The following is a 21,283-nucleotide window of genomic DNA, read 5'->3' as shown; positions in this document are numbered from 1 at the left end:
GTTCATGGAGGATAGGTCCATCGACGGCTATTAGCCGCATGCCCCGTGTCCCCCTAAGTCTCTGACTGCCTGATGCTGGAACTGGATGACAAAGGATGGATCACCTGATGATTGCCCTGTTCTATTAATTCCCTTTGAAGCACCTGGCATTGGCCACTGTTGGAAGAAGGATACTGGGCTAGATGGACCATTGCTCTGACCCAGTACGGTCATTCTTATGTTCTCTGTTTTCCCACAACCAAGCATGCCTGCCTCAGATATGAAAGAGGGGCACCTCTCCCATGGCAGTGTGTAAACAATACTCATGTCTTCCTGGATGCACGTTACAGAGAAAAATCTGACTCTTCCAGACTAGTTTCTTTAGGCAGTCTCTTCTGCATAAAAATGAGCACTGTGAATAACTGCTCCATCTAACAAGGCTTCTAATATAGTTTAGATGACCAGCAAAGATGGGGCCAATAGAAATGTGTTTAAAAACCATACAACTTAAAAAAACAATAAGCCATTTTTCACACTATGCTGCCTCATCCAGATTGGCTGGCCACGCCATGTTACAAGACAATTTAGCTTGAACCATACTGAAATAGTGTTCTTTAATGTCTCCTTGCCCAGTAGAGACAGGACCTTAGAAGAGGTGATCTCCAACCAGGGTAAGGAATTTTGATCCTTTCAGCCTATTGATTTCAAATCACTTTTCAGGTGAAGAAGGGGAAAGAACCACTCCTGCCTCCCACAAAACTGTGAGGGGAAAGCATAAGACACTGTCCAGGATGCCTATGCAAAAACATACATGCAGGAATAGCTGTTCCTGGAATCTTTTACTCACTTCCTGGGTGGCTCCTCATCTCCCCGAAACTCACTTTCTTCTTTCACCTCCACCTCCACTTTAATCTCCTTCTGTTTCTCTTTTTCTTCCTTCCCCTTGCCTGCTTTCCTCCTTGGCTTTGGAGTGTCCCTGCAAAGATACAGATATGATACACTCTAGTACTCAGCAGAAATCCTCCATCTGTCATAGTGCCCTCTGCATTTACACTGCAACACCACTGCTCTCCCCCTCGCCACACATGAGCAATCCCTGGGAACTGCACAACTCTAGTAAAACAATGAGGAGTCCAGTGGCACCTTAAAGACTAATAGATTTATTTGGGCATAAGCTTTCGTGGGTAAAAAAACATGGAATGAAAATTACAGATACAGGCATAAATAGATATTGGCACATCAAGAGAAGGGAGTTACCTTACAAGTAGAGAACCAATGTTGAAGGCCAATTTAGTCAGGGTGGATGTAGTCCACTCCCAATAATTGATGAGGTGTCAATACCAAGAGAGGGAAAATTGCTTTTGTAGTGAGCCAGCCACTCCCAGTCCCTATTCAAGCCCAAATTGATCGTGTTAAGTTTGCAAATGAATTGTCTTAACCATCCTTAGTGCCTCCCTGTCATATTCCTTCTGACCTATGCTTTTAATTAAGGATGATGAGGGGAGGGAGTTCAATAGGCAACTTTGGACTCCTATACAAATGTTACATACACCTCCCTGCAGAGACAGGGATAGCTCAAACCAAGGTTCAAGGAGAAGCTGGTAGTCAGTGGCACTCAAACCCAAGTCGTCTGAGCTGTTAGATAAGATAATTGTCCTGTTAGCTCTAAGCAGTGGAGACTCATCAATCTTGACTTAGGCTACATCTACACTACAGGGGGGAGTCGATTTAAGATACGCAAATTCAGCTACGTGAATAGCGTAGCTGAATTCGACGTATCACAGCCGACTTACCCCGTTGTGAGGACGGCGGCAAAATCGACTTCTGCGGCTTTTTGTCGGCGGCGCTTACTACCACCTCCCCTGGTGGAGTTAGAGCGCCGATTCGGGGATCGATTGTCGCGTCCCGATTCAGGCGGGTAGTATAGACCAGACCTAATAGAGAACCATCTTTCTTTCAAAATATATGCTATAGCTCAAAGTTCTAGACTTGATGCAGATGCTATGTGGTGAGGTTCTTTGGCCTGTTTTCTGGAGGAGCTCAGAGTAGATGATCATAATGCTCCCTTCTGGTCTTGCAAGCTATGCATGTATATAATCCAGCATACCTTTCTAAGTGGGGTTTGTAGGTTTCGTCTCTTGGGTCATCTTTGAAGGGAATCTCTTCTTCACTGATGAGCATCTCCTCCTCTTCATCACTGCTATGATGGAGAAGGCAAAAAAAGAGGTAGTAGAACTGCTTATATATCAGTGGTTCTCAAACTTTTGTACTGGTGACCCCTTTCACACAGCAAGCCTCTGAGTGCGCCCCCCCCTTATAAATTAAAAACACATTTTTGTATATTTAACACCATTATAAATGCTGGAGGCAAAGTAGGGTTTGGGGTGGAGGCTGACAGCTGGCGACCCCCAGTTTGAGAACCCCTGTTATATATGAAATAAGTCACTGCATGACACTCCCTGGAACGGGGAGGATATCCTTCAGCCAAGACTGTTTAGGGAAAATGAACAGACTATACAGAATAAGGAACGGGACATGTGACGGATATGACAATTTCCTCCTATATCCTGGCCAAACCTTATGGAATTAAGTTGAACCATACTGAATTAGGTTTAAGTATTTTAGGAGTTCACTGTATTGAAAATGCACCTGTTTCTGTATTATTATGGAACGTCTCTAGGGGGATGAGCCTGACTAATGTAAGCTCTGGGAGGGGTTCTGAGCTTCAAAGGACTATCTGAAATAATGCGCATTTTCTAAAGTGGGTTTCCCAGAAGTCTCTAGGGGGAGGTGTGTGCAATTGTAAACTCCTCTGGAGATGCACCGAACTCAGCCTTTGAAGCTTGCTGAGGAGGAGGAGGCCTTTTGTCTGCTGACCCCTTGTTATGTGAGGACAGATTAAAAGGCCCCAAAGTGGAGAAGAGAATGACTCTTAGATTCATGGGAGTGCTTGTTCTGAGTCAATGTGGTTATGAACTTGTAACCGCAGGGAAAAAAAATCCTGGTGAAAAACTGCCAGAGGCCTTGTTGGGGTTGAGGAATCTCTGATAAGCTTGTTAGCATGCATACAGGTTCTCCTATTGTGTTCATGTTCTAGGTAATGCTTTTACCTGAAGAATATATGTGGTTGCTTAGAAAGAGCAATGTGGTAACTTAACTCTGGCAGTGACATTGCTTACAGCCTCTGAAGAGAAGGCCAAGAAGGCCTGCTAAGGCAGTCTGCCTTTGGGGGAATTCAGTGTAGTCAGGGAACCGTGCAGCCTGGGAGGGAAAGCAATGTGGGTCTCCTGCAGGAGAGAGGACAGATGGGGAGCCAGAAGCCTGAGTGTGTGCCCTTGCTGGACCATGGAGGGGGACTAGAGATGCAGTTGCCCTGAACTGTGACAGTATGCATCAGAGAGCTTCAAAACAGACCCTCTAGGTACCGCACAGCAGACTCTGACTAACAGCCTCATGGGAACACGACCCTGCTTTACCTTTTCAAGCTTTACTAGGCTCTAGCAACAATGGGCCACCAAGCAACCTGATTATAGGTTCTATTGAAGGAGCCCCATTGCTATGTAATAAACCTGGATACAATCCACACTGTACTATTTACATCCCCACACCTCTACATCAGTGGTTTTCAAACTGCGGGTTGTGACCCAGTACTGGGTCACAGAATGTAAGGCACTGGGTCATGGCAGCTTTGGTCAGCACCGCCGACCGGGCCTTTAAAAGTCCCGGTCGGCGGTGCTGCCAGGCTAAGGCAGGCTAGTCCCTAGCTGTTCTGACACCACGCTGCACCCCGGAAGCAGCCAGAAGCAGGTCCGGCTCCTAGGTGGGAGGACCACGGGGCTCCGCACGCTGCCCCTGCACCGAGCTGGGGGGTGGGGGGAGGAGCACCTGCGGGCGAGAGCTGCGCGGAGCCGCTTGCGCACCTCCGCCTAGAAGCCGGACCTGCTGCTGGCCGCTTCCAGGGCACAGTGTGGTCTGCAGTGCCAGTATAGGCAAGAAGCCTGCCTTAGAACCCCCACTGCGCCGCTGACCTGGAGCCGCCAAGGTAAACCGCCCCCCCAACCCCATGCCCCAATCCCCTTCCCCAGCCCTGAGCTCCACCCCGCCCCCAACCTGGAGCCCCTTCCTGCACCCCAAACCCCTCATCCCTGGCCCCATCCTAGAGCCTGCACCCCCAGCCCAGAGCCATGACCCCTTCCCGCAACCCAACCCCTTGCCCCAGCCCAAAGCCCCCTCCCACACCCTGAGCCCCTCATTCCCAGCCCCACCCCACAGCCCTCACCCCCACACCCCAACCCTCTGCCCCAGTCCTGAGCCACTCCCACACCCCTGATCCCCAGCTCCATTGGGTCACAGGCATCAACAATTTTCTTCAACTGGGTTGCCAGAAAAAAAGTTTGAAAACCACTGCTTTACATTGTAAGATGTCACCTCCAATACATGGTAGGGAGGAAAGACCTAAAATTGAATGAAAATGGAAACTGAACTGGTCCTTCCATGGCAAGCTCAGGATCCATTAGATTGAAGAGTTAACTTTGGAACCATTCAAAGTGATACCACATCTCTTCCCATGGCTCTAACCAAAAAGAAAAAGGCCCAAACCAGAGCTTCCTACCTGATTCCAGTTGGAGACTGATGCTCTTCTGTGACCTCTGAAAAGAAAAGCCACCATTAGGTTTTTAATCACTGTTCACAAGGGACACAGACCAGACTGCAATGTGCAGATCTGGGTGGAAGTATTTCTGCCAATGTTCAGCACTAGGATGTGCTGCAGTTGATGAGAATATGCTCAGGATAGCGAGGCACCATGCTTTTTGCCAGTGGTCTCTAGCAGATTGTTTGTGTTTTGGCACCAGTCTCCCACACCTAAATTATCAGCCTCAAACTGTTCTGCTGGCAATGTTCACACTTTAATCCCAATATTTCCCACTCCCCTAATTGCTACATACCATACTCAAGCTGATCTGTGTTTGGTTCTGACTTGCAGATGAGCTGCAGGGATCCAGTCTTGGACCTGGAGCTGCGCGAATTTTCTGTGTCACGTTGGCGAGCAGCAGCAGCCGTCCTGCTGCTGCGCCAGCCTCGTCCGGGCCTGGCTGTACTGACAGGAGACCCATGGGTGAGAATGGTGGAAACCTCTTCCTCCTCCCTCTCTTCTTTGGGATCTATGAGGGAAACACGCAAAGCAATTCCTAGGTTAACAATGAACACAATCCCGTCTCTACACTTTGCTGGCCATATCTCCACCAGTGTGTTGCTTATTCAATAATGGAGATGTCCCTCTATGTTCAGTAAGTGGGTGGAGGGCTGTGGACCTGGACTATAACACTGCAAAGTGATACAGGCCAGATCCTTCACCTCACAGAGAAGAGCTCTTGGTACAGCATATAAACAGAGTCTTATCACACTTTTCTACCCATGTATTTTTTCTGGAAGCCATCCTGATCTCTGTAACTCAGACTAAAGATAACAAAATAATCTGATGTTTTTAAAAATTAAGTTTCTCAGGCGAAGGCTCACATGAAAAGGACTTAAAAACACAAAAACTGCCACACTGGGTCAGAAAAATCATCTATCTAGCCCAGTATCCTGTCTCTGACAGTACCAGAGCTTCAAGGCGAGCGTACAGAACAGGGCAATTTTGGAGAGATCCAACCATCTTCCACTCACAGCTTCTGGCAGTCAGAGAGGGTCACCCAAAGCATAGGGTTGGGTACCTGACCATCTTGGCCAATATCCACTGATGGACCTATCCTCCATGAACTTATCTAGTTCTTTTTTTAACCCAGTTATACTTTTTGGCCACCACAACATATCCTGGTAATGAGTTCCACAGGGTAACTGTGCCTTGTATGAAAAGTACCTCCTCCTGTTTGTATTAAAACCACTGCCTATTAATTTCATTGAGTGACCCGTGGTTTTTGTCTTGAGGGAAAGGGTAAACAAAACATCTCTATTCACTTTTTCAAAACCATTCTGATGTTAGAAACCTCTATCATATGCCCCCTTAGTTGTGTCTTTTCTAACCTGAACAGCCTTAATATTTTTAGTTTCTCCTCGTGTGGAAGCCATTCCATGCCCGTGATCATTGTTGTTGCCCTTTGTCCCCAACCAACCATCATTCTCCTATAACTTATTATAAAGCACTGAAACAGATTCCAGTAAGCAAGTTTTATGAAAGATCTGCAAAAGTTTGGCCCACATTGAATATCATAGAATCGCCGAACACTGCTGTTTAAACTGAAGTTTACACATTGCAAAAATCCTGAAGGATCTGAGCTGAGACTTGCTGGTTTCTATGCAAAAGCAAGCAACACAATCACCTGTAACAATTTTAACAAGCCCTTGCATTCTTCACCTGCATTTTCACTCCTTTATAACTACTAGAAGTTGTTCCTTTTGGGCTGATGCATTTCAGATTGATCCCCACATGTAAATGTTTGGGAAGTCAATAAAACTTTGTGGGAGCAACTTTCAGAAAAATCTTTTGTGCCCCAGTAATGCCAAGATCTCCCCCCCCCCCCATTTCCCACTTGCCATCAGATTAGCCCTAATGAAGCCAAGTGCTTCTTCACATTTAGTGAATCCTGGTGTGCAGAAGAAACAAATTGTTGGCTATGCTCAGGTATTTTGTTACTGTTTTAGAACAAAGTGCAGCTCTCCAAGAGACCTGCAATCCAAATTGAGCATCCATTCTTTCCTTTTTACTTGTCCATTTTAGCTCATTTGTATGTACTGTCTTTTCTAGGAAAGTCTGGCAAAGCAAGAAAATAACCTAGCTAAGTAAGCAATTTAGTTGCCCAACTGTAAATACCTAGAAGAGTTTTCCATTTGGACCTGCAGAAGAGGCAGTCCTAGTTTTGGAAGGATAGGCTGAGACACAGCTATTAAGTGCATCTCTCCCCGACAGTCACTCTCTCTTGATATCAGGGCTGAATTCTAATAGGAAAACTGCAGCCCAAATGCATGTGGGTGTGAAAACCATCCAAAGCACCATTCTGATACCTTAATTCAGAGTATCAGAATTAATAAAGTCTGATGGGCAAAGTGAACAAGGTCTCATATCATGGTCCCCCCACCCATCATGTATCTTCAATATATTCATGTTCTTCTGCGCTGCTACTGATTGGTCCAATAATTCAAGAGAGCCAAGTCTCCTGTGAGAAACCTGTGTTCCATCAACACCAGCTGGGATTTCTACCAGGATGCAGTCTCTGGAGTCCCTATGTAAGGTCCATCTGTTATATCAGCCTCTGGCTAAGAACTGTCTGATAAAACTTGAAGCTCTACTCCTCTCCAGATATTTGAAAAAGGCACTTACTGATTTCTCCTATTCCAGGGCCTCCTTGTTGTAGAGGAGGTCTGTAGGAGTATTTCTCTACTCCACTAATTTCTCAGTCTCTTTTTTGGAGTCATCCACAATTACTAGCTCAAATGCTTGCCTCTACTGCTACTCAAAGCTTTCTTGGCAACAGCAGTACTGTGAAACTGACATGATTCTTGACAGTTTCACTGCAGTCCAGAGGTAGGGAATAGCAACTGTGAAACAGACAAGAGGTGGTAATTTTACTCTACTGCTGTTCAAAGTTTAAGCAGCAACACAATGGTTCCCTCTGCAGCCTTAGGATACAGCCCCACAGAGAGTCATATTCAAAAGTCCCCACCTAGCTACCCAAACATAAGGATGAGAAATCATCCTTTTAAGAAAAAAAATGTAAGACTTGGATTCTGCAGAAATCGTGGCTTAGCACTTCCATCCCAACCAGGCAAAGTTTCCCTTTATCTCTGGTAAGTGGATTTTTCAAGCCCAGCCGCCAATGGTTAGAGTAAGTAATCAATAACTGGGGCTTAGACCTGCATGAAGTATTGCAAGTTTACTGTGAAACAGTGAACAAGATTTATCTATGGTTTTACATATATTTAATTTCAGAGCATGACCTACCCCATTTCTCTGCTGCCCAGTTTACGTTAAGATCTCTAGCCCTATTCTGCTTTACCTCTGTCTCAATTCACAAAACGCTCTCATTTGGGTGGATTTACAAATCAGTCCCTTCATTTGAATACTTTATGGAATAATTTGAGATTTCCCTGTCAAGTGCAACCTCTATATAAATGTTAACCCTTTTATTGCTGCTCTTGAAAAATGTTTTTAATCACGTTGCAGATTGGACATATGTCCTACACATTTATTTGGCTGGCAGACTGGCAAAAACTAATATTTTAAGGTTTAATTCAGTGAATCAAGTTGAAACAGGCTTCAGAATTACCATGTATAAAGTACACCCAAAACACCACATGTGGCAATTTCAGGGCACTTGTTCAAAGTAAAAATGTTTAATAAGCCATTTCCCAATTTCTCATTTCCACATGTTCCTCTGCTTTAGTATCACTTTGTCTAGCAAATTCATTGCTCTTTGCATGTTAAGCTGGCTTCTGTACAGCCAAAACACAAATTTGATGAATACTGGGAAATTATAAGTCAAATATTCTGTTTTACATTAAAAGCTGTTATGAACTAATGTACACCTATTAGTTTAAAACCATTACAAACCCCAGAATTCACTATCCTGGGTACATACAGAGCCATGTGTGTAAAAGTCACAGTTGTGTCATGCAAGGTGCAGCTCCAACAAACATTCAGCCTTACTAATAGGTGAACTCAGAACTGATGTTCACTGAAATTCATCATGCTAAAGAAGAGATCCCAATGAACCGCTGTGGGATTAAGCCTTTTCTCCTCACAGTGCTTAGCCATTTCTGCAGAGGAAAAGAGTGGCTCTTTTGAAGAAGCCAGCCTTCCAATTCAGTATTCATGTGTCCCTAACCATTACAACTCTGCAATCAATCTGTGTCTATAGAGCTGAGAATCCTTTAAAGGAAGAAGCAGCACCTTTTTCCACTGACCTATTCTTGTCTAGCTCACATAACCCCATGTGTTAGAAGAAGCTATTACCCCTTCCTCTGGAGGTGCTGCAGATATATCACAACTCCACCTGGTGCTCCTTCTGTGCTCTGAGATTCACCTACTCCTACACTGGGCCCTGGGCTACAGGATCCTGTGTATCAACCATGCTTACCAGGCAGGTCTGAGTGAGTTTGGCACCCATGGTTCTTCCCTTCTGGAGTCTATGACCATTGGTGTATAGTGACCAAACAGCCTTTTAAAACCAAAAGATTGTTTATTTTATCAGTAGGAACAAATCATTTAGAGAAAAAAGAATTTTAAAACAGTCTACTCATGTTTATCTTACCCAAAGGCTTCCCATCTCCTGATGCTGACCTGGGCACGTGGTGATCTTCTTCAGACACCCCCGCAAAACCTATCTTTGTCTCCTGACAGAGTCCTTTCTTTAAATTCTGTCTCAGTTCTTTTGATCTTCTGGTTTCCAGGTCTTTCCCTATCCTGGTATTGTCTCTTAAGTGTTTGCTGAGAAGCAGCTTCCATCTTGAGCCATTCCTCCCTTTCCACTTGTTTACCCGTATAGTCCCCTATTACAAATACATTCACATAGTAAACATCCCAATAATCAGGTCACCATACTGCATTTGTAAATTACTGAGTAACTCCACTTCCATCAGTATAACCATTAAACTGTTTAAAATATTACTGCAAGCAAAGAAAATACCATCCACTGAAAATAAGGGAGTTAGCCACACAGATTTGTTATGAAATTTTTATTGTTCCATGCCACGCTAACGAAGGGGACAGAGTCTGGATATTCAGTGTTTCACTTCTCTCAACTGAATGCTCTCAAATCATGGAATCATAGAATATCAGGGTTGGAAGGGACCTCAGGAGGTCATCTAGTCCAACCCCCTGCTCAAAGCAGGACCAATCCCCAGACAGATTTTTGCCCCAGATCCCTAAATGGCCCCCTCAAGGATTGAACTCACAACCCTGGGTTTAGCAGGCCAATGCTCAAACCACTGAGTTATCCCTCCCCCAAATAACCCTCCATACTCAATATAGCATCTGCTGGGCATCATGAGTCCCAACTCTAGATGCACAAGGTAAACAGTTTTCTCCACTATGCAAGTTTTGATTTGGAAGCATTTTTCACAGAGATCAGGAAGTCCTCTCCTTCAAACCCCAGATCAGAGAGTTATTCAGTTTATTTTAAAATGTAAGGATAGCTGAAGCAGCCAGATATGAGAAGGGTTAAATGCTGAAGTACTTTTGGCAGCCCTCCACTCTGCTACTGCTTGAGACAACTTTTTCCTTCTGAACCTCAGCTTTCTGCAGCATGGCAAAAAAACCCTCATTCCCACAGCTCTCATGACAATTCACTGGAAGGCAACAGTGAAATTTCCACACTTTTAGTACACTCTCTTATTCATCAGTAGCGTACCACTGTCCCAAACCAGCTTTTTTCCTTAAGAGGAGTTTTCCAGGAGCTTGGTCTACATTCTTGACCTCTTCAACCAAATGAGTTATGTAAGAGTGCCACAGTGCATCTGTACTTTAGCATGCTGGCTGACCAAAGAGTCCCAGCAGAAGTGAAAGACACTCCATAGACAAGCTCTCCTTGAAGTGAAAGCACCAGAACACTGGAGGAAAAGGAAAGTGAAATCCTGGAGAGGAATCAGATACTGGACAGCAAAAATACATAATTCACCATAAAGAGCAAAAACGGGTCAAAACCTTTATTACATTTCTTGTCTTCTGAAAAGCCAATGTAACTTGCTCCATCCATTGTTAAGAGCCACAGTCTCCTGTGGAATCTGCAACTGAAGCTTTAGCTTGACTTCCAAGTGCACCAGAAATGTATCATTGCTAAAACCTTTCAGTTGCTGTTAGCCAGTGACAATAAGCAGGTTCAATGAATCATGTGATGAGGGAAGAGTCTAAAATGGTATTTTACAAGAGACTGATTCAAGAGATATTTGCACATTAGAACTGGCTGAGGACAATCAACATGCAAAGTCACATTCTGCTTAGCTTGGTGGGCTATTTTGATGGTGTCACCCCCATGCACCAGTTCCCAAGAGTGCACAGTTGAGATTCCATCAATTAAAAACAAAAATTCCAATCCTCCCATTAAACAAAAGGATGATGGGAGTCAGTGGAGGGGGGGAGGGGTTAAAGAAACAGGCAGACAGGGAAGAGAAAGAAGGAACGAGGAAAGTGAGTGTTAAGTTGCTCCTTTCCCTCAGTGGTACCTTTTCAGCAGCAGTTTGGAGGACCCTTTCAACCACTATCACTGTAAGAACTAAAATGGCAATTGTTTAATTTGCTATATTTAGCTTTTACAACAGTGTTTTTAATTTTGAATTGCTGATTTCACGGCCAGTGGAAGCTATATAAAGTTTGCAGGCCTTCCCATTATAGACCCATTTTTATTTACAATTCCCATTCCCATTACGACTCAGAAACATTTTATGCTCCACCTCAGCCCAAAGGTAATTTTTTTTTTTAAAGTTGAAACAGTAAGACAAATATGCCATTTATATATTCATTTCCCACTTCCCCAGGTACAAAAAAACCCCAAACCAACTAAACTTGGTTTTTAAGTGAGGGGCAGGACCTTTGTTAAATTTTAAAAATTTCATCTTTAAATTACGAGTGTTTGAAAGTGGCATTCTACACAGTAGACAATCAGAAATTAATCGTGGACAATTAAGTGAAAAATGATTCACTTGTGCTTTAGAGTTTCAAGTGAGCTACTAATCTGAAGACAAAACTGTATTAACATATGCTAGCTTTCTGGGATGTACAGTTAGACTTTTAACTAGTTCAATCGCCTGACTACGAAGTTGCATTAAATTCGATTTCACCGTTCTGCTGTGGCACAGCTAGGAGATAGATAGATAGATATAGTGGGATGGGGCCCACATAATACATAGCAAGCTGCATATGTGGCCCACAATGATAAATAGTTTGAGAACCACTGCAATAATGCAATGTGAAGACTGCACAGTTAAACACAAGATATAGGAAATGCAGAGTTAAATGACACATTCAACCATAAAGGTGACCTGCAAAGACAATAAAGTGGTCCGAAGCCCCTTTTTTTCTTTTTTGTAATGTATAAAGACTCAAAAGGTTTGCCAAGGCAGCTTTCTGGCTTGTTTTTTCAGTTAGAAATTTAGATCTTGTCCCTCACTGAAAGACCACGGTAACTGGAGAACTGATCAACTGAGACAGGAAGGGATTTTTAGTCAGGTTGTTTATCATCCCTTCAACTCCAATATGTAATGAACACTTGGGAGAAAAGATACATTTGTAATAAGATTTGCCATTCTTCAGTGGTAGTAAACAAGAGTCTCATTAACTGGGCCTAGGTCCCCATCCCTCTAGCACTATAACCACCCCTCCAACTAAGACATAAGCATATAATATGTATCAGAGCCTCCAGCAAAACACAAAGAGACCAGACGTGATATTTCTGATAGTTCCAAGGTTAAAAATCAGACTACACCTTTCTTTCAGGCCTTCATTATACATCATAAGTAAGGCTACGTTTTATTCATGTGTATATTTAGTAAAAGTCATGGACAGGTAATGGGCAGCAAACAAAAATTCATGGCCCGTGACATGTCCATGACTTTTACTATATACCCCTAAGTAAAACTTGGGCCAGGGTAGTCCGGGGTCACCGCAGGTGATGGCCCAGGGCCACCCCCCACTGCGGCTGGCACTGGGAGGGAAGGGGGGCGTGCAGCCTGGGACCCCTGCTGGTGATGGCGGGTGGGGAGGAAAGGGTGGCAGGGCTGGCAGGCTCCCTACCGGGCTCCGACCAGCATGTCCCTGCAGCTCCTAGGCAGAGGGACCGGGGGCTCTGCGCGCTGCTCCCGCCACAAACGCTGGCTCCGCAGCTCCCATTGGTTGGGAACCACAGCCAATGGGAGTGGTGCCTGTGGGCACAGGTAGTATGCTGAGCCCCCGGTCCCTAGAACATAAGAACAGCCATACTGGGTCAGACCAAAGGTCCATATAGCCCAGTATCCTGTCTTCTGACAGTGGCCAATGCCAGGTGCCCCCAAGGGAATGAATAGAACAGGTAATCATCAAGTGATCCATCCCCTGTCGTCCATTCCCAGCTTCTGGCAAACAGAGGGTAGTGACGCCATCCCTGTCCATCCTGGCTAATAGCCACCGATGGACCTATCCTCCATAAACTTATCTAGTTCTTTTTTGAACCCTGTTATAGTTTTGGCCTTCACAACATTCTCTGGCAAGAAGTTCCACAGGTTGACTGGGTATTGTGTGAAAAAACACTTCCGTTTGTTTTAAACCTGCTGCTTATTAATTTCATTAATAGGAGCTGCAGGAACACACTGGTAGGAGCCCGGGAGTCCCTTCCCCCCCCCGCCCAAGGTAAGTGCCGCCCCCCACCCCAACCCCCTGCCCCAACCCTGAGCCCGCTCCCACACCGGCTGCTGCAGAAGTCACTGAGGTCACGGTAAGTCATGGAATCCTTGATCATAGGTAAAAAAGGACAAACCCAGTTTTTAAAAATATCCTACAGGTCATCTTTAACTATTCCCTCGTTTCTAGCACTGTCTTTTGTAGCCCCACTCTATTTCTCAAACAGAATAAATCTTCTCTTTGCAACTTTAGAAACACAGATGTAGCAAGTTGTAGTACTGTACTGTAGTAATAAAATTAGGAAGTATCTGGACACAAAGTAATTTCTGTATTAAATGCAAAAAAGTAACAATGTGAAATTAAAGTTGCAATATCAGGGCACTCAAGTCACACTCTGGAAAAGTTAACTGCCCTATTAAACATCTTGTATATTTCATGGTATACCTTAAGAATGCTATCTTTAGGGGGTTGCAATGAATAACTGTACAAACTTTGAATGTGGTTGTGTTAACATTGGCAGAGCAACATTAACTTTGGAGATTTTGTGACTCGAGTGACTGATCTTCCAAACTTAATATTGAAGGCTAGTTTCTTTTTCAAAAGGCAAAAAGAAAAGTAGGCTTCTTGTACAGCTTACAAGCACTAATGACTGAAGGCAAAGCATATGTATTTTGTGAACCAGTAACTGAGACCTTAGGCTACACACAAATGCAGAGAATCAATCATTAAATGCAAAGTTCGCATCTTCACACATTTCCACTGCAAGCACTTAATCTTGAAGTTTCAGATATTCATGTGTTTTTTTCCCAAACTTAGCAAAGCACTTCCTGCTCATTTAAGGCCTTATTTACACATCAAGTTTTAAAGTTCAGCTGCTATCTCCCCTCTCCTTCCCAAAGTTAGCCCACTCAGAAGTATCTTTTTTTAAAGATACAAAAAGGACTTAAACAAAAAACTTTCATAACTTCTTACTGGTGAAAGGATTTTACTCTAACTTTCCAAAAACATTCAGCTTCTGGCAGAAACCAGCAGTAAAATTTTAGCTCAAAATATATCCATGACTAATGTCAGATGAATGGTGGGATGGGGTTTAGAAAGAAAGCTACTTTGTAGCTTTAAAGGGCTCAGTACCTACAGGACTGACAGGTTCAATTTATAAGGTCAATTTTCAATTCAGAGATAATGGAAAAGCAAGAATCAAAATTTAACCATTAAATCTACAACCCAGTAGTTTCCAACATTAGCATTTTAGTTAGAACTGCAGTTTTAAAAATTTTTTCATGAGAAGAATATCTAAACCCGTGTGAAACTGCACATTAGGTTGGACATTAGGAAAAAGTTCCTAACTGTCAGGGTGGTTAAACACTGGAATAAATTGCCTAGTGAGGTTGTGGAATCTCCATCTCTGGAGATATTTAAGAGTAGGCTAGATAAATGTCTATCAGGGATGGTCTAGACAGTATTTGGTCCTGCCATGAGGGCAGGGGACTGGACTCGATGACCTCTCGAGGTCCCTTCCAGTCCTAGAGTCTATGAATCTATGAACTATAGTACACAGTTTGTCTAGAACTTTATGGATATTAGGATGAAAACTGACAGAATTAAACAGCTATATAAAAGGACTTACTAATTATACTGAAAAATATAGTTAATAAAAAGCAAGAAGTACTTGTACAAGAACATCTGAAAATACAATCATCTCATAAAATATATCAGGATTCTATTACAGTTGCATGATAAAGCACACAAGCCAGGAAATACAATAATTAAGGCTGACTTTGTAACTTTAATTGTCTCCTTATGTGCTAGTTTTCTATTTGTGATTGATATCAATCATGAAATACAATACACACCTTCTTCAACCTTAGCCTTCCCACAATCTTGCTATCAGATGCACAAAGGCAGACCTTTGTGCCTATGCACTGAAGTCAATGATCCAGTGAGCCCTTAGATACACATTACACTGTAACTATTTTTATTCTTTTACACAATACTAGTTATACTGGCATAGCAATTCCTTATGGTTTTTATTGATAGTGTAAGTACTTGTTTTATTTTAATAATTCTGCCATCCCATGGTTCACTCTGTTGGTGTGTTATACCCCTTCTCCCACCCTTTGTAAACTCTGTAGGGTAGCAGCCACTCTATGTTTGTGCAATGCTGGCACAAATGGGGCCCCTCTCTTGGTTGGCCTGGAGGCACGATTGTAATGAACCTATTAAATAATAGGTATTTCTGTCTGCACTCAAACTATACATTTTCTTTGCAAGCTGCAGCACAGATGCTTGCACCTCTAAGTACAATTCCAAATATGAAGAGCTTATTGAGCTAAACATTTTGGTGACCTATATGCTGCAGAAAATTTACACTTCTGCTCAGTTGAATACCCAAGATGCATGTTGTATACATATGGTTTACTGCAGGGGGCGGCAACCTTTCAGAAGTGGTGTGCCGAGTCTTCATTTATTCACTCTAATTTAAGGTTTCGCATGCCAGTCATACATTGTAACGTTTTTAGAAGGTCTCTTTCTACAAGTCTAGAATATAGAACTAAACTATTGTTGTATGTAAAGTAAATAAGATTTTTAAAATGTTTAAGAAGCTTCATTTAAAATTTAATTAAAATGCAGAGCCCCCTGGACCGATGGCCAGGACCCAGGCAGTGTGAGTGCCACTGAAAATCAGCTTGCGTGCCGCCTTCGGCACACGTGCCATAGGTTGCCTACCCCTGGTTTACTGTGTACTTTTCAACTAAGTGATTTTCATGAACTGTTTGTCTGCCATACACAGACAAACAGTCATTACAAGATGCTGTACAGAGTTATCTAAATCAGTAGTTTTCAACCTGTGGCCCGCAGACCCCTGGGGATGCAGACTATGTGTAAGATTTCCAAAGGGGTCTGCACCTCTATTTGAAATGTTTATAAGGGTCCGCAAATGAAAAATGGTTGAAAACAACTGATCTAAATAGAAAACTGTATACAGTATTGTATTTAATAGTCTGTGATAATTAAATACCACCATAACTCAAGTACATAAGGATGCACAGTCAAATTCCACATATAAACTTAATGTTAGCATTTATTGACTTAAATCTTTAAACATGCAGCAGCTTCACCCTCCAGGACTTCAAAGGTCTGTGGCTAGCAAAAACTGGCACTATACCATGTAAGTTACACAATCGGATACTATTTGAATAGATGCCACCAAAATATTCTAGCCTCTCTCCTGCACACCATGAGCTGTGTGGCTGAGAAGGATGCTGGCATCTTCCTAGACGATAAAGCTAAGGTGAACCAGACTATGGGTAATTTCTGTACACCTTTAACTTTTCCCCAGCTCCAAGCATCCCTGTCCATGCACAGTAATATAGTGACTGGATATTTTCATGTACTCCCAGGTTCACTCAGTACAAACGTGCAAGTGTATAATATTTGTACTATCAGTGTCTGGGGTCCCAGCCCTGCAGCAGAAACCCATTATGCTAGGTGCTGTACAATCACTGAACATAGTTACTTTCATGCACACTTTGAGCTACAAAAGGCTCTTACTTGGTATGGGATTTTAAGAGGTGAAAAACTCAAAGCAAGTTTTCCTATTAAACAAGGCTAGACATAGCTCTTCAGTTAGCTTGAAATTTGGCATGGAAATAGAGCTATCTATTTTGGCTTTAGGGCTGGTTCATAAAGAAAAAGCACAAGAATTTCAATGTGGAGAATTTTTTCCATGTTTTCACATTCAAGGACAGCTAAAGCATTCATTGCTCAAAGTTTTAAAAAATTAAACTTTGTAATTTCCCAAGCTTAGTCTTTTTCTAATCTGAAACATGAAAAGTTTCAGAAAGTTTTAAGCAACTGAAAAAAGTGGAATCATTAGGCCAACTTAGCAGCATGATCGCTTAAAAAAGCCTAAGCATTTAATAGATTGGGAGTGACTAGATAAAATAATTTACATAAATATTCAATTATGATTCATACATTCAGAAAACAGCATTGATATTCTCCTTACACATTCCAGCAACCTTAACTTTAACCTAGAAGGCACTAACTCAACACACATCACTAATTATGTTCTTTACATAGTAAAATGTGAATATATATTAGCGGTGTATAAGCTAAATGAATTCATAAGCACGCATTGCAAATCAGCACAGAATTAATTTATCACATGGTAGGTAGAAGAGCGACATTTTAACACCCAGCTGGATTGAACTCTGAAGAGGCCCCTGGTTTCTCCCTTCTTAAGGCCTCACTATATGCCTGGGATCCAAGGCTCAAATTGCTTGTTAATAACATTGCAGCCTACAATCCTTCCTTTTCCTCCTTGGCTATTTATTTGTCTGTCTACAAATGGCAACACAGATTAGTGCCAATAGGAAGTTACAGCACATCATTTGACTAGAGATGCCCCAAGGTTTTGGGGCACAAATGCCTACAAATCAAAATTAAACTGAACACTGCAGCAGAGAAAAGTGAGCTGTTTGTGTATGTATACAGTCTCTGCATTCTGAGTTTGCTGGGAGATTTCCCATTCTGTGAGGCTCTGTCCATTTCAGCCTGCCAAACACTACATAATACTTTGTTTTGTAAACTGCTGCAGGAGGAGGCCTCTATCATCCCCCTGCTCCACCATTGTCAGCCCTGTGTATCCATCTGTCAGCTTTTTGCACATAATGTTTCTACTCCTCCCATGCTGCCTCTTACACACTAAATGCTCTCCATGATTTGATCCACAAGGCCACTACCTTCTCCTCCAAATCTCTCCTCAGTCACCTCTGCTGCAGCACCTAGAAGAAATCTACTGCCATCCATGGAGAGGCAGATGGGGCTAGATGACATCATTTACAGTAGAAAGCAAATCCATATGCATATACAAATGTATATATTTGAATCCATCCCCCTCCCTGTACCTTTCATATGTCACACTAGGGCCTGATCCTGTAATATGATGTTCACAGAGACTGTTGAGAACCAGGGCCTTGTAGCTCTTCAGGTCCAGGATTATGTTTATATGGAGCCTAGCACAATGGGACCTCAATCTCGAGTGGAGCTTTGGGGCACTATTGCAATATATTAAACACTAAACAAACATGAAATGCTATCTTAAAATGGAAGATGCATCAGATGGAAGGCTGCCTTAGGAAAAGTCTCCCTTTCCCTGATGCCACATGTTAATCGTAAGGAACAACTCAGAATGAAGGAGGCATTCAGATCTTACCTTTACCAGCTGCTTTATGCGCATATCTGAAAGAAATATAAAAGTAAATATAAGTAACAGATTGATGCTGCCATATTACACAAACTAACATTTAACTCCATTAAACTATAATTGTGTGGGCAGCTCCTGCAAAGTAAACAAACAAATAAAGGTTCCCTTATCTTGAAAGGCTGTTTTTTAACCATTTTCAAAGAAAACTGGCAGTTTCTCCATGGCATCCCTCCCTCACTGAATAAAATCTATGGCTTTCTTAGGGTGAGACAAAAATGCTTTCTGAAATGCATCCTAACAAGAGAAATCTTACGGCTATAAGGGCTTGTCTACATGAAAAAGTCATACAGTTCTACCCAAGGCATGACCTGAAGCCTCAACCAGTGCAATTTTCTCACATAGACAAGTCCCAAGAGTCTCCATGCACCTTTCAAGCCAGTGGACCCCCCCCCCCTCCATCCCCCCAGCACTACTCAAGTAGCTGCCAAATTATCATGATATTCATTCAATGCCTTTGACTAGCAATTCAGTTTTTGCAGAACGGAAAAGGTTGCACTCTTTTGAGGAGAAGACCCTCTTGTACTGTGAGTGCATATGAACATAGAGAAGTAAAGTACAAGTAGATTCTGATAAGGCTAAAGAGCAGAGTATTCCCCCCCCCCCACTGTCCGTGTGAGAAGGGGAGACGCAGAAGCCCGTCCCCCCTCCAGTGTCCGTGTGTGTGAGAGAGAGAGAGAGAAGGGGAGACGCAGAAGCCCGTCCCCCCGCCAGTGTCCGTGTGAGAAGGGGAGACCCAGAACCCCCCCGTGTCTGTGTGAAAAGGGGAGACGCAGAACCCCGCCCCCCCAAGTGTCTGTGTGTGGAGATCCAAAGTCTCCCCCGGTCACTGTGTGTGTGTGGGGGGGGGCGCATGTCCCGGTTTCTCCTCCGGGCCCGGTACTCACACGGGGCGCGAGGTCCCCTTCTTGCCCCCGGCTCCCGGCGGGGCGGCAGCTGCCGGCGGCGGCTCGGACTCCTCGGGCGGGCGGGCGCCGGGGCTGCTCCTCCGGCGGCGGGGGTACTCAGCCTTCCGGCGGCGGGACGCGGCGGCGGCGGCTCCCTCCCCGGCGGCGGCGGCGGCCCGGCTCCGCTCCCGGCCTCCCCTCAGCACCCGGCTGCCCCCGGACTCCTCCCCCTGCTCGGGGGCGGGGGCGCGTCGGCGGCCGGCGGCGGGCGGCCCCTGGGTCTCACCCTGCTCCGCGGCGCCCCCCGACAGCTCGGTCCCCCCCGGCATCGGGGCGGCGAGCGGAGGGGGCCGCGGCGGTTGCTCCTCCTTGCTCCTCCCCGACGGCGCTCCGCCCACCCCCGCCCTACGCAGTCGCGCCCGCTCAACAGCAGCCAATCAGGAACCGGCGTCGGCTTCAGACCGGGCGCAAGATTCTCCACCCTTGCCCCGTCCCCCACCAATCAAGCAGCACGGGCTGGGACACGCCACACCCCTCTCCAGCGCCGGCCAATCAGCAGCCTCACCTAGCTTAGTCCGCGCGCCGCTCCGTTTACCAATCGGCGAGCGCAGCTCCCCGAGAGCGCGCGCGCGCTGTCGGTGTTCCCAACCCGTGGCGCGCGCCCCTACCCCCTCCCCCTAGCCGATTAACAGTCGCGTCTCGCGCCCGACTCGGTGACCTTTTCACCCCCCTCTGCCCAGAAGCCCTTGTCCCGCGCGGCTCGGGGGAGGGGGGGCACGCACCGCGCAGGCGTAATCGCTTCGCCCAGCCTCTGCTGTTACGATCGTGGTTCCTACCGCCCCCGCCGCAGCCTGGGCCCCTCGGGTCCCCCCGAGTCCCTGGTCCGTGGGAGAGGCCGCGAGGGAGCCGGTAGCCCCCGCGACCCTCCCTCTCTGGTTCTCGCACCGTCCCCGCCACTCGCGGTGCCGGAGCGGGGGAGGAGTTTTTTTGGCTGTCGCTTCTCCTTTAAGAAAAAAAAAAAAAAGCCCTGTCGGGCGGCGGGTGAAAGTCGGTTACAAAATGGCGGCCAGCGCAGGGGGGCGCGGCTTGTGGAACGTTTGCCCACTTCCGCTCCTGCTCGCGCATGCGCTCTGGCTCCGGGGCAGCGCATTGTGGGAGTTGTAGTCTCAGCGTTCAAAGGCTGGGAGTTGGCGCGTAGGAGAAATTAACCTGGAAGCTGCCCCGAAGGCAGCTGGGAAATGCTCCTCCTCAGGTCATCCTTGCGCAAGGTCTCGCCTAACCTCCTTTGGCTGCGGTCCCTGGGGCCTTCCACCTGGTATCCTCCTGGGCACAGAGTTCATGGTGGAGCTGGGCCCAATGCCTCCTGCTGCTGCCTCCCCCTCCACCCTTCCCTGCGGCCCTATGGGTGGGGGAGGCAGCTTCCCCTGGCAGTGCCTGTGCGACGGGAATACCTTGGTGACAGATGAGCATGGTGCATGGTGCCATGCCCCAGAACCGAGCACTTTGATGCTTAGATCCATTTGGATAAAGGGTGTACCCTTCTGCAGCCGCAACTCTTCGTTTTGTTAGGGTTACCATACGTCCGGTTTTTCCCGGACATGTCCGGCTTTTTGGTAATCAAACCCCCGTCCGGGGGGAATTTCCAAAAAGCCGAACATGTCTGGGAAAAATACTCCCTGGCTTACCTTAGAGCGGGCGCCGGGGGCTGCTGTGCTCCCTGACTCCTGGGCTCTGTAAGCGCCGAGCTGCCCGAGCACTACCGGCTTCGGGCAGCCCCCATGCCTCTGGACCCTGAGCCGCCAGCCGGGCACTTCCCCTCCCGGGCTCCGGGGGCGCAGGGTCCAG

At 45.4% G+C, this 21,283-nt stretch overlaps 1 protein-coding gene across 2 annotated transcripts in view; it reads right to left on the bottom strand.

The window, feature by feature from the left end:
• The window catches only part of ZFP91 (ZFP91 zinc finger protein), a 29,732-nt gene extending 10,197 nt beyond the window's left edge, over positions 1–19,535 (bottom strand). Inside the window, exons 1-6 of one of the 2 annotated variants that reach the window (XM_026661035.2) lie at positions 19,439–19,535; positions 18,504–18,529; positions 4,926–5,141; positions 4,592–4,628; positions 2,087–2,179; positions 827–955 (exon numbers count right to left, since the gene is read on the bottom strand). In XM_026661035.2, the coding sequence (XP_026516820.1) occupies positions 827–955; positions 2,087–2,160 (203 nt within the window). In that variant the 5' untranslated portion in view covers positions 2,161–2,179; positions 4,592–4,628; positions 4,926–5,141; positions 18,504–18,529; positions 19,439–19,535. Of the gene's footprint in view, positions 1–826; positions 956–2,086; positions 2,180–4,591; positions 4,629–4,925; positions 5,142–18,503; positions 18,530–19,438 lie in introns of those variants that run through there. The other variant, XM_024211297.2, reaches the window with a different exon arrangement.
• Positions 19,536–21,283: the final 1,748 nt, after the last annotated feature.

The sequence above is a fragment of the Terrapene carolina genome, unplaced genomic scaffold (genome assembly GCF_002925995.2).
Source record: "Terrapene carolina triunguis isolate 2854851 unplaced genomic scaffold, T_m_triunguis-2.0 Scaffold926, whole genome shotgun sequence".
NCBI classification, from domain to species: domain Eukaryota; kingdom Metazoa; phylum Chordata; order Testudines; family Emydidae; genus Terrapene; species Terrapene triunguis.
This window is presented reverse-complemented; position numbering and strand designations above follow the sequence as displayed.